The sequence below is a fragment of the Ctenopharyngodon idella genome, chromosome 15, assembly GCF_019924925.1.
Source record: "Ctenopharyngodon idella isolate HZGC_01 chromosome 15, HZGC01, whole genome shotgun sequence".
Lineage (NCBI taxonomy): Eukaryota > Metazoa > Chordata > Actinopteri > Cypriniformes > Xenocyprididae > Ctenopharyngodon > Ctenopharyngodon idella.
This window is the reverse complement of record NC_067234.1, coordinates 22934666-22948543: the sequence shown is the minus strand read 5'-3', so window position 1 is coordinate 22948543 and position 13878 is coordinate 22934666. Positions and strand designations below refer to the sequence as shown.

General features: G+C 36.3%; 1 protein-coding gene and 1 long non-coding RNA gene across 2 annotated transcripts in view; one reads left to right on the top strand and one right to left on the bottom strand.

Moving 5' to 3' along the window:
- zgc:77784 (uncharacterized protein LOC402947 homolog) overlaps nucleotides 1-2959 on the top strand; it is a 61518-nt gene extending 58559 nt beyond the window's left edge. The window contains exons 25-27 of the mRNA XM_051863504.1: nucleotides 653-802; nucleotides 1770-1909; nucleotides 2274-2959. Of these exons, the coding sequence (XP_051719464.1) occupies nucleotides 653-802; nucleotides 1770-1909; nucleotides 2274-2285 (302 nt within the window). The 3' untranslated portion in view covers nucleotides 2286-2959. The remainder of the gene's footprint in view (nucleotides 1-652; nucleotides 803-1769; nucleotides 1910-2273) is intronic.
- LOC127495996 (uncharacterized) lies at nucleotides 555-1774 on the bottom strand. Its single transcript, XR_007925226.1, has 2 exons — nucleotides 1573-1774; nucleotides 555-808 (listed from the first exon to the last, which is right to left on the bottom strand). It is a non-coding gene; the product is annotated as an uncharacterized LOC127495996 (long non-coding RNA).
- Nucleotides 2960-13878: the final 10919 nt, after the last annotated feature.

The following is a 13878-nucleotide window of genomic DNA, read 5'->3' as shown; positions in this document are numbered from 1 at the left end:
TTAAACGATGCCAGACGAAGAATAAGGGTCTTATCTAGCGAAACGATCGGTCATTTTCGAAAAAAAATTTAAATGTATATGCTTTATATAAACAAATGTTCGCCTTCTAAGTGCTTCCGCCAAAACCGCATTTCCGTATTCTCCAAAAAGTTTACGCTGTATGTCCTACGCCTACCCCATTCTACTTACGGAACGAACGCAGCGCCAGTTACATTTTTTCCGTAAGTTGAATATGGTAGGCGTAGGACATACAGCGAGAATACGGAAATGCGGTTTTAAAAACAAAACAATGTTAAAATAAATCAAATTAATGCCCATAAATCTTCCCTGCTGCCATATCAGTTTCAAATGATGTGAAACTAATTTGTTTGCATAGTGTTCTTCTTAAAAAAATTTGACATCTATTTTCATATGTTTGTATTTGTCAACACACATTTTATTTTTCCTCATTTTTATTTTGCAAAATAAATACACTTTCAGTACTTTTAAGTACATTAAAAATCAAATACTTTTGTACTTTTTCATGAGTAAAATTGAAAAGAAGTACTTAACACTTTTACTGGAGTAATATTTTATTAGGCTATTTGTACTTGTACTTCGTCCACCACTGTATAAATGATGATTCACACTTTTGGTTTCTGCATGTCTGCAGACCTGCCGCCTCCACCTGAGCCTCCTCCTCTAACAGAGGACCCTCTGAAGCACCTGACAGATATATTGGACAATGGCGGGAGCAGGACGCCCCCGCAGCACAGAGAGAGAAGATCAGACCGCAGAACAGCTGCGCAGTGGAGCACAGAAGGTCAGACTTCAGGGAAAACAAAAGACTTTAGTTAGTAGTGATTGCAAGCATCATTGTTACTACTAAATACATCCCCAAAACACCCTAGTGATCACATAGCAATGCAATAAAATATACAGTGCAGTTTTTTAAAATAAAACAAACCAGTTTTGTGTAAATAAGCATTTTAAAAAAAGGTTTTTTATAAAGTTTGGGGTCAGTAAGTTTTTTTTTTTTTTTTTTAAGAAATTGAAGAAATTAATACTTTTATTCAGTAAGGATGTGTTAAATTGATCAAAAGTGACCCCAAAGATATTTATAATGTAACAAAAGATTTCCATTGCAGATAAATGCTGTTCTTTTGAACTTTCTATTCATCAAAGAACACTGAAAAGAAATTGTACACTAATTTCAGCATTGATAATAATAGTAAATGTTTCTTGAGCAGCAAATCAGCATATTAGAATGATTTCTGAAGGATCATGTGACACTGAAGACTGGAGTAATGATGCTGAAAATTCAGCTTTAACATCAGGAATAAATTTCACAATATTACTGTTTTTGCTGAATTTTGGATCAAATTAATGCAGCCTTGGGGAGCGGACTTCTTTTAAAAACATTAAAAAATCTTACCGATCTAAAACTTTTGAACGGTAATGTATATGGTAAATATAAATACAAAATATAACTAAATAATAATAATGTTATAAATAAATGGTAAATATAAATCTCAACATTTATATAAATAGAAATCTTGAAACATTTAGAGAACATACAAAATAATAACGTACCTGGGCTGTCTTTACCCATGACATTGATCAACTCCCAAGCAACCATCCACAGCATCACCCATGGTATCATGGATGTGAGTTTTGCACAGGCAAACATCACTGTCATCTTCATAAAATGTGGTTGTGAAATATAAAAATATGGTTCTGTGTGTTGCATTTTTTTCTTGTATTTGACTGTTGAATATTTCACTGCACAGATGAAGATTTAATCCAGTATTTCAAAGCAAACCTGCTGTCCAGCGGTCAGATGTCCAGCCACTGTTCCCTCTCGAGAAGCTCTGCCTCTCAATCCTCCGCAACCTTGCGTTCCTTGGGGGCAGGAAGGAGGAGAAATGAGGTTAGATGAGTTTGTGTGTCTTGTCTGGTCGCACATGGTCTGAATAAGTTCATTAGTGCTCGCCACGCGTGGGGGCCTTGGAGCAGTGTAGTAAATTAACAATCGATAAGCTCCAGGACACTGAGCGTGCAGAGCTGGAAGCACACTAAATGAATCAGGCAAATGATTACATTTCCAGTTTTTTTTAAAGAACTGTGATGTCTCATGTGGTCTCCATGGTATTGATATTCCAATGAATATTAAAAATACGACCCATGTTTGTCAGTTTGAATATTACTGCATGTTCCGGCTTTAATGTGTGAGGATTAGATTGCTTGGCAACAAAATGATGATTTTATGTAATTTTGGGCTTGTTTATTTTCAGAACATGATATGAGGAGAGGAAGTTGTCCTTGCGTCCTGTTGTTCACCACTCTACATGCAACATACGCCATGCAGTGTATATTCCTCCACGCTCTGGTCCTTCACCTCTCTGTTTTTTGTCTGGGTATTTTTTTAGAAAACGTTTTTAAATGATCCATTGTTGTCCTACCTCTGTATGTATATATTTTTACAATGTTTTTGTGTCAGGAAAAAGCATTCCGGATGGTGTGCTGTTTTATTTATTATTATTTATTGTATTTATTAGTTAAAACAAGAAAATGAAATGTTTAAAAAGAAAACAATGTCAAAAAATTTAGATGAACATGATGTTTGAATGTATCTGGTTCATACATGTATGCCTCAATGTCTACATGTGATAAAAAGGTGTTTCAACATTTTTGTGAAAAATATAGCAGATATTATCAGGCTATGTGAACAAACCATCCAATTATACATTAGTAAGCCTATAGAATACCAGATGTTTCTTGTTGTAATTACTCACTAGGACTGTCACCTTACTATCCTGTGCTCACTGAAGGGTTTTTCTTTTCTCCTGGAGAATGATTCGCACCATGTCAGACTGTTTTCCACAAATGCATCAATCATATGCATCAATCATATGCAGATTGCATACAAAACAATAAAACTCATGTTCTAAGTACTGTTCTTTTACAGTACTGTTACTGATATGGATTTCTTATTGTATTATTTTGTCAATAACTTTTGTATGGAGTATGGAAAATGCATAATGAAAATCTCATTAGTCTTGGTTTTTGAATTTGATTGGCTGAGCGGCATTACAAGAGCACCGATTCCACTGATAAGGTGCGATCACATTTAACTTTGTACGTCGTAATTTCGTGGACGAAGAATTGGTCTCAGTAGGAATTCATGTGATCGTGAATTTTGTGTGAGGGACACGTCGAGGCGACAAATTTCTCTGATTCAAATTTGCTGAATTTTTAACATGCGAATTTGCTGCTTTTATTAAAGGGTTAGTTCACCTAAAATTGAAAATGATGTCATTTATTACTCACCCTCATGTCGTTCCACACCCGTAAGACCTTCATTCATCTTCGGAACACAAATTAAGATATTTTTGATGAAATCTGATGGCTCAGTGAGCTCCTCTTTTGAGAGCAAAACCACCGAACCTCTCAAGATCCATAAAGGTACTAAAAACATATTTAAATCAGTTCATGAGAGTTCCGTGGTTCTACCTTAATATTATAAAGTGACGAGAATATTTTTTTGTGCACCAAAAAAAACAAAATAACAACTTTTTAACAATATCTAGTGATGGCCGATTTCAAAACACTGCTTCGGAGCGTTATGAATCTTTTGAGTCGAATCAGTGATTTGGATCGTGTATCAAACCACCAAACTGCTGAAATCACGTGACTTTGGCGCTCCGAACCACTAATTTGATTCGTGAAGCTCCGAAGCTTCCTACGACATGAGGGTGAGTAATAAATGACATTATTTTTGGGTGAACTAACCCTTTAATATAAAGCAGCTTGGTTTGGAAGTGACCTCTGAAAGGATTAGTTCACTTCTGAATGAAAATTTCCTGATAATTTACTCACCCCCATGTCATCCAAGATGTTCATGTCTTTCTTCAGTGGAAAAGAAATTAAGGTTTTTGAGGAAAACATTCCAGGATTTTTCTCCATATAGTGGACTTCAGTGGGGTTCACCGGGTTGAAGGTCTAAATTGCAGTTTCAGTGCAGCTTCAAAGGGCTCTCCATGATCCCAGATGAGGAATAAGGGTCTTATCAAGTAAAACAATCGGTCATTTTCTAAAAAAAATAAAATAAAATTTATATACTTTTTAACCACAAATGCTCGTCTTGCACTAGCTCTGCGATCCACACGCATTACGTAATCACGTTATAAAGGTCACGCGTGATGTAGGCGGAAGTACCGATCCAGTGTCTACAAAGTGAACGTGCAAAGATTAAGCCAAATGCCCTTTACAAAAAAAAAGTTAAAACAACGACATCGGACGATTTCAAAGTTGGAGGAGAAAAGATTAAGTTTTTTGCCCTACCGTGGTACTTCCGCCTATGTCACGCGTGACCTTTCAATGTTTTTTTTGTTTTTTGTTTTTTTTAAAAATGACCGATCGTTTCGCTAGACAAGACCCTTATTCCTCATCTGGGATCGTGTAGAGCCCTTTGAAGCTGCATTGAAACTGCAATTTGGACCTTCTACCCGGTGGACCCCACTGAAGTCCACTATATGGAGAAAAATCCTAGAACGTTTTCCTCAAAAACCATAATTTCTTTTCGACTGAAGAAAGAAAGACATGAACATCTTGGATGACATGGGGGTGAGTAAATTATCACTTTTTTTTTTTGTCATTCATCGCTAGACTATTGACATGGAACTACTGCAAGTTACATCGATATGCCAGTAGGTGGCGACAAGTGGCTGTCTTTTTAAATGAATCCTGAATCTTTCTTTCACCAAGTTTGTTCAAAAACACCAATTCATTCTTGAACGAAACAAGTGAATGTTGTATTTATGAGTATATCATACTCATTATACAGTCACTGAATCATTCTTTCATCCCAAAGATAAAAAAGGTAAAAATAGTAAAATGCGGTTCCAAATTCAGCGTCTGTCTTTATGAACAAGTCATTGAAACATTAACTCAACCAATTCGTTCAAACACACTTATTCATTCAGGAATGAAACATCTCCGGTTTTGCTCCGAGCCGAACAACGTTTTCTGCTTTTGATTCTTTTGGAACTAGTTTTGTTGGAGCAAAAATGAAGTAACTTGCAATATTGTGCCTAAATGGGCTACTATGTATGGCCCAATGCAGAAAGCCTCAACTGGCCATCCAAATGACTGTTTACAAACAGTCGTTTTCTTCTATTTAGATGCAAATGCTACAAGCCAGTGATTGAATTCCTCTCTACATAAATTGAATTTACTCCCTGAAATGGCTTAACTGCCACAAAAATGATTTAAACTCTGAACGACTGTTATTTTGGTGTTGGAGTTGCCAAAATGTATCTTTTTTTTTAAGGTCAAAACATATTTTCATCTAAACACCATCAGCACAAGAGCATCAACACAACTGTCCAAATCAGAAATTTGAATTTTCGGTCGCTTAGAAACAAGTGCAGAAATAGACATGTTTAATGAATACACCAGTCTGTTTTGAGGACGTTAACTATGGCCTAGTTAATGTATGGTTTAAGTCAGCCACAAAGATGTGAACCAGAGGTGAATGTGACTGTCTCTCACTCGAGACCTTTCTCTCGAATTCATTTTGAAATTTTAACAAACTCTTGACCTCTGCATGTCTCTCTATGCCTCTGAATCTGACCCCACTCACCTCGTGTTGCTGAGGCACACTCGAAATCACACAAAGTCAGCAGCAAGCAGGCTTAATTAACTCGCATGTGATGTATTTAAAACCCTGTGGGTTTAAATGTTTGCTAGTGTGGACGGGTTGTTGCTGGGATACGTGTAACGGTATCGTTAATGCGTTTAAATATGGGTCAGTGAGTGAATCGTCCTGTCCTTAACACATATGATGCATATGAAATAAGTGACCATTTCCAGTTGGTTCTTTGAGACGCCAGATGTTTAAAACCTCTAAATTGATTGATGGGGAGTTTTTTTGTTAGGATTGTATAGCAACAGAATCCCTCATTGCTGGGATATAATTCAGATAATTTGTGGAAGAGACTTTAAATAGAGGCCTTTGTTGTTAAAGTCAGCATGAAACAGAAGTTCAGACAGTCTTTTCTTTAGTATTGTGACATATATCTGAGTGAAACAGCTTCTCAAACAAGAAAAAATGTAGGGTGGGGTTTGATTTTGTCCATGGGGAATTGATTGGATGGCTGTGGTTTGCTATTGCTGTTATGTCATGTGAGTGACAGGTTGCCCCGCCCTCTTGCCAGTAAACACGTATAATGAGTAGTACTTTTTTACGCAAGTATAATTTAAAATAAGTACTTATACTTTTACTAGAGCAATATTTCATGATTGTATCTGTACTTTACTTGATTTGTGCACTTTGTCTGCCACTGTTTATGAGGGCAGTGGATCAGGGTTTTATACTGTGATTTTCAATCCACAAGACAAATGGAACCGAAGAGAGGCTGGTTGGCTCTCACTTTGAGTAATTTCCTACTTCAATTAATGTGGATTAACTGAGCTACAGCAAGGCCTGTGTTGGATCATAGTCCAATGAGGAGAAATGACTGACAGAATGCCTTAATTCACACATTTGTAAGTATGGGAAAATGTGCTCTAGAGTGTGTAATGAACTTGCATCACTATATGAGATGTAAATGACTGTTAGTTTTGATTCATTATTAAAATGTGAAACTGAAAATATAGTTCCAGTGAGAGGCAGGAGTAATAGTCAGACTGAAAATATCACAATTTTCCAATTCTGGCTCTGAATTTGCTAGTCATTATTAAAAAGCAAGTACAATTTGTTCATGCTGAAAGGCTCAGCTGCATAATTATGATGAGATAAATTCAGCACCTGACATTACCATTTTAATATTTTTAATGTCAAATATGATTGTGAGGACCCCTTCCTAAAATATAAAGGCGGCTGTTTATTTCATGCATACAGACCCATATATATTTTTTGAGAGAAATTAGCCTGTGATAAAGCCTTGATACAATACACAGATTGCATGTTCTTGCAAAAGTAAATAATTTGTTATATTTATAGTTAAAATAATTTAAAATTATTAATTATAAATAAATACATATTTTATTTTATTTAATAATCTATCATTTAGATTATCATTTTAGTAAAGCCAAAAGAAATGAGTAAAATAAAATTGCATCTGTAACGTTAACTCAAAAGTATGCTGTGTACTGTATGCACACAACTCGATTTTTGTAACCGCGCGTATTTGTATGTGCAGGTTGCACATGCGCATTGAATTTGTTTTGCACTAATCAGTTGTTCCACAAGGTGGCAACACTGGCCCTGGCCGTTGTTTCACAGTAGAAAACGAAACTAAAGAGACTGAACAACAACAAAGTACCGGAGACTGCAACAAACACAGACGACAATGTGCTTGTGTGAGGGGGTTGAGAGATACCCGCAATTTAGTTTAAAAGAGTACAAAGACATTTGTATCTGTCATAACTTCTGAAGAAAAATAGTGCAGAAACTGGACAAGGTGAAACGTTCTAGTGCGCATATGTCGACCGCCGGCCTGCGTTTGCACAACCTATCAAATGCGCTGCGTCGGAAATCGCTTATTGGATTTGAACTTACTTCGCGACCGTTAAAAAAGTAAGTTCTATATAGTATAAATGTGGGTCGTATGAATGAAATTCGGACGTACTATCAAAGCCACTAGGGCTGCGTTCCACTCCAATTTTAGACAGGCACTCGCGAACTTCCCTACAGACTTAACCTCTCGGGAATCCCTGGCGCCATTTTGAAGTGCGTTCCACTTCGTGAAGTGAACGAGGGATGTTTTATATGGACAGACCCTTGTCCCCTCGATTTTGACAGAGGGAGGAAGTCTACTCTGATGTACACTTCAAGCAGCTCCATATCCCACAATTCAACTTGATTGTGACGTCACAGCAGATCGTTCTTAACTGAAGTATATGATATATTGATTATTTTGGGAATTAATCGGATAATAATGTAAATTATAGATTTTGTTGAGATTTAATCACATAATATTTGTAGCTACCTTATATTCATAGTCATTCAGAGTTTATACTATTGATATTTTGTTTCATTTGTGTAATTTTATTTTTCTTCAACAGCTCATATACCTACAGGATTTTATAGCTATATTTTCTCCAACAACTTATAAGCATATAATGTTGCATAAAACAAATTCATAAGTAAAAAAGGGGTTTAAATAATAAATCAGCTCCAGTGAATTCCAAGTGATCAAGGGCTTAGTGCGTTTCATTTAAACCTTAGTGAGCACTCTTGCAACATAAGCAATGACGCACATCCGAGTCCATGAGACTGAGGGAAGTTAGCGAGTAAAGGGCATAAAAATTTGGAGTGGAACGCAGCCCAAATAACATCTAGTACTATATCCGCCATGTTATTACTGTCACATGACCGGTGTCAGTTGCATCGCTTTACTGCATTCATAAATCCTCTCCTGTGGCCTCATGGGATTGTAAAGTGTCCATTGAATGCGCTATTCAGAATCTCGCCGGAAGTAGTATGTCATCCGGGGACTTTTCACCTACTGTTTTTCGAATACTATGCATTCGGATATACTACTCTGTTGGCGTACTATTCTTTTGCATACTATATAGTAGGGAAGTATTACATTTCAGACACAGTGATGGAGTATACTTTGAAAGGTGTTCAACTGTACACATGCGCTAGTGTACGCATAAAAAATAAGTATACATAGAGCTTAGATAAGATAAACCTGAAGAGAAACAATTCCATTTCATTTAAATGCATTTTTATAGTGTTAAATGTAAATATAGTGTTAAGTGTAAATATTTTTCCGCGGAGCTCCGAGCACCTACCTGCAGCACCCTGGGGGGGGGGTCGCTGGACCCCATTTCAGAAAACCCCTGACAATGAGTGTTTAAAAACATGAAACCATGAGGATCTGTCTTCACCTAGCGGTAGATCAATGATTTTGCACCCTGCACAGGGCATTAACATGACTGGTCAAGATCAGAGTTGAACGAGTTCAAACCAGATGGTCAAGAAGACACAGCAACAACAAACAAGTACAGTAAGTCTCACACTCCAGAACTCGATGTTGTGTGTTATCATGAATCACAGTCGTGATTGCAAAAAAGGTTGAGAAAAACATGACATGAGCAGCACTAAAAAAAATCATAGCAAACCAGCCCAAGCCTGTTTTACCTGGTTTAAGCTGGCTAAGATGATGTTTGCCTGGTTTAGCATGCTCCATATCCCTCTAAAACCAAAAAACATAGCAGTCTGAACTGGCTGAGAGAACAGAAAAACAGTTTAAGCTGGTTTAAGCCATTTTTAACAGGTATATTTCAGGCTTCTAAATCTGAGGCCACCCTTCTTACTGATTACCTCTACTTGCTTATTCAGTGTTTGAGCTAATTTTCAAACCCTTGAAAAAGCACTGGGAGAAGATTAGAAACTCAATTGCTTGAAGCCATTGTTTCAGTTGTAAAATGGATTTAGACGAGCACAAATCTAATTAGCCAATTAGTTAGCCAGCAGCACTGATCCACAGTGACGTTTAGCCTAATGAATCCGCCACACTGCATTGTTTGCCACGGTTCCCTCAGCACTCTGAAATGAATCGTGAGTCCCAAAATGAGCTTTCAGCACCTCAGAAGCCATTCAGACAAAACACAGGAGGATTATGGCACCTGTGATCATTTAGCCATTGTTGCGTCATTCTAAAATCGATGCCTATGATGCAAAGGGTGAGGTCATGATGCATTACTTGCTATGCTGAGGACATCCAGCCTTGTACAGTTTCACCCCTGGGAACAAATAAAATGAAGCTTGTATAATTGAGGAATGAATTAATACTGCATCACAAACTCCTCAATTATACAAGCTCAGTTTTCTCTCTTGTACCCCATGGATCTAGTTTCAGTGTCCACAAATCATTACTTTAAAAAGCCCCTTTCTTTCTGTATGTTCCTTTAAGCTATAATTGTTTAGTTTGTGTATATGTGTATTTATTATAATTTGTCATAGTCATTTTTTTCATCTGTCTCTTTCTTACAAAGCAGGTACATAAATATTTTTTACTTGTATGTTCACAATTTTTTTTTTTTTTAAGAACAACACTGATAAAACAAAGTACAACATTGGATGGGGATCTTTTTACACAAAAGGACACAAATAACAAAAGAGTATTTTGGTAGGCCTAATAACCATTCTGTCTATTTGAAGCCAAATATTGTGCCAAAAAATGGACATATATCTGAAGTCATGACCCCATGACTTATATTAAAAGTGAATTATTTATAAATTAAAAGGTTAGTTCACCCAAATTAAGGATTTTTTTTTATCTCTCATAAAAAGCAACGTATAGTAATTACCACATTCAAGGTCCAGAGAAGTAGTAAAGTAGTAAAGTCCATGTGACTATACATGTTATGTATGTTATGAAGCAACGAGAATACTATTTTGTGCGCAAAAACAAAACAAAAATAACGACTTTATTCAACAATTTTTTCTCTTCCCTGTCAGTCTATTATGCAGTTGGCGCAGTGAACGCATTGCAGCGCTTCCGTGTTTACGTCCGAACGGTGGTGTGATGAGAAATCGATTCCCCCCAGGAATCGCATCTCCTTTAGGATGCCGAGTGATCCCATTGGTTCAACTGACTTTTAACGAGTAGTATTTTTAGCCTGATTATAATTCCTGCAAAATCACGTTATGATTTATATCGTTTAAAATGCGTTTAATGACCATTAATGTCTTTCAAATTACATGGTTCATATACTAGTATATAATTTCTCATTCTTACTGTTTTTTTAGTTAGCTTACATACTGGCATAGCATACATCTACCCGATTAGCCTACTAGCTTAGCTTATATTAGGTATGTTTTTTGCTTCCAATATCTGTTTCCAGTTTGTTTTATTATGCATTCATTTTATATTTCAAGCATGCTGTTTGTGCGCTTAATGTAATAAACATCATACAATAGTGAAATAGGTTATAATTAGTCAAGACATCACAATAACAACTTTTGATAAAGCATTACTGCCTGGGTCATAAAGGAGACCCGATTCCTGGGGGGGACTCAATTTCTCACGTACCTAGAGTACCTCAGAGATGACGTGTTTTTGTAGGCCAACCCGGAAGTTAGCGGAGCACGGGTTCCCTCGATCGAAAGCCTATGCATTTTTCCCATAGACTTTTGGAAAATCGCAAAAAATAAGCTCTGTGTTTAACAAAGGGTTATGACACTTACACGTTTTGTCTATCAAGATAATCTTTACAAGTTAACACAACATTTATACATTTTGAAGCCTAAATAAAGTCGTCAGATATAAAAAGCTTACAGTAGGCTATAAACGGACTACAGCACACCATGGTCGCGGATCAACGTCACCACCCCAAGCTTCCTCAAACTTTATTTAAAAAACAACTTTAATTAAAAACATGCTCACTGATTAGCGCTGTGTATGAATACTTGTTCACTTTTTCATGAGAAATGCTGTCCAAATGTCCTGTTTGTCATGATGACATCTAAAGTCCCCGCCAAAGGTAGTCCCTTTTAGCAATTTGTTAGCAACTGCCGTTTTTAAGACACAATAAAGGTTTAAAAAATCACAAGCGGGTTATAACTGGTGTGTTTTATGTCATAGATCAAAACGTGAAAATATTTGGAGGCTTTGTTAACCACAGACCTTATTTTAGGGGATTAAGCAAAAACCCATTTAAAAAACCAATAGACTTTATGGTGATGGAACCGGAAGTCCTAAAATGCTAACTCGCTTCCGGGTTTTTGCCTACAAAAACACGTCATCCCTGAGGTACTCTATAAACAAAAGTCTGTGAAAGCGGACTAGCGAGTTAGATAGTTTACCTGTTTGGCGTCATGACATTTAATGTCCAACAACCTCTGCAGTCCCTTTCAGCCACTTGTTAGCAGCTGCCTTTCTCAAGACAAGTAAAAGCTTAAAAAAAAATATCTCAAGGAGGTATTACTGATGTATTTTATTTTGAACAATATAACGAAGATATTTGAAATCTTAGCTTGTGGTAACCACAGGCCATAAGGCAACCCTTTAAAAAACAAACAAACATTGACTTCAGAATAATGGAAGTGTTAAAATGCTAACTGCTGTAGCTTCCGGGATTTGGCCTACAAAAATACAGCATCCCTGCAGCACTCAAGTCTCAGGGCTTCACTAGTCTAGTCTCAAAAATAATGTAGACCTATTTAGTATGTAAACAGTATATTCATGAATATGGTGTGGGCCTCAGTGGAACGAACACCATAACTTTTGCATACCTGACTGAGCCAAAGCATGTTTGATCTGTAAATCTCGCAGGACAGAACGGCTCGGAAACAGAAAACTTAAAAAGAGAAACACAGTAGTGTCGATATGTTGGGTTGGTATTCAAAAAACTACAAGCACTAAAACTAATGATGCCTTCGCGTGCTATCGGACATTTAATAATTCCCACTTTTGAAGTCGTGATTATGAGTTCGAAATTTACGATAATTCCAAGAGCACGTGAAGGCAGCATAAGTACAGATGCTTTTAATAAGGACAGGCAGGGATTTACTATATGTATTGGTAAAAAGTCTCCCTCTGCTGGTTGTAAAATGTACAAAGCATCCCAATCAACTAGAAACCATTTAACCACACCGTTTTTAATCTAAGCTGTTTTTGGCTGAGCTTAAATGTCATATGAATAAAGATGTTTCTGCTCTTTAATCCTTTTTACAAATACAAATATAAAAAAGTCAAACTTTTATCCTCTCTCCTGGAAATGAAAATATCATTAAAGTGTAAATGGTACATTTTCCAGCTGCTATTATGTTCAATGTCCTGCAGAGGATTGATGTTTTATTAGTCCTGTGGGCAGATGAGCTCTATTTTTATATGTTCATTACTTTTTTATGTTCAGTCTACTGCATTTCTGTAATTTGAAGGCTCTGGGTGGCATCTAATGTCTAAGTAGACATTGAGCTTTCAAGGGAGACAGAATGTTCACTGAATGGATTCTTAACCTTTTGGTTAATACACATATATAGTACACCACTAATGAGAAGCTCTAAAAAATAAAGGCCCAGAACTGTGGTGGTGTAAATTGATAAAAATTAACTGTTTAGTGCTCAGTGGGGGGGAAAAAAAGTAGGCCTACATTTTTGACCATGCACGTTTTGTATGCTTAATCATTCATCTTCTAGTCTTTCTGTAAAAGAAATAGTTGTTTATAATCTGTCCTATGAACCTCCTTAAATTAACAAATAAAATTATTATAATAAAAAACAAGAATTACTCATGTTTTTTCTGAATTTCCTGAAAAACTGCTTGTCATTTTACCGTCAACTTTTCTATGATGTTTCTGTATTGTCAATTGAAAGTACTTTGTCATCAGTATTAGTGAAAACTACTGCAAAATAGTTTTGTATTTTCAGCAGATTCTCTTAAGCACTCATTGGGCCTCTCTGATTGGCTGCTGGTCTGACAGCTCTATTGTTCCTCTCCGCTCTCCACCCAGCTCCTGTGCCCTCACAAAAAATAACTGCCAATAGCTCATGGAAATCTGCCTGCCTTGGCATAATTGAGCTTCACACTATTCAGTCTGATAATATTTTTTGGGAAAAAAATAAAGGTAGGTTATTCTTTTTCATATTACATGTCTGTTTGTTTGTTGTTGGGGCTACAAAAGTTGATTTTAGGCCGTCAATCACATTTTTATGGTTGCAGACGATTTGATGGAGTTTAAATGCTGTTAATTTGTGTTCTGAAACTAATTTACCTTCATTTACAGTATACAAGAAAATATAAGGGTATAATTTTTGGCATCATTCATTCATGGACAAATTAAACCAACAAAATGAGTTTTAAATTTAGTTTATTCAGAATTTATTTAAACAACTGTAAAGATTTATTTTTGAAATGAATTGTAATTTAACTTAAGCTC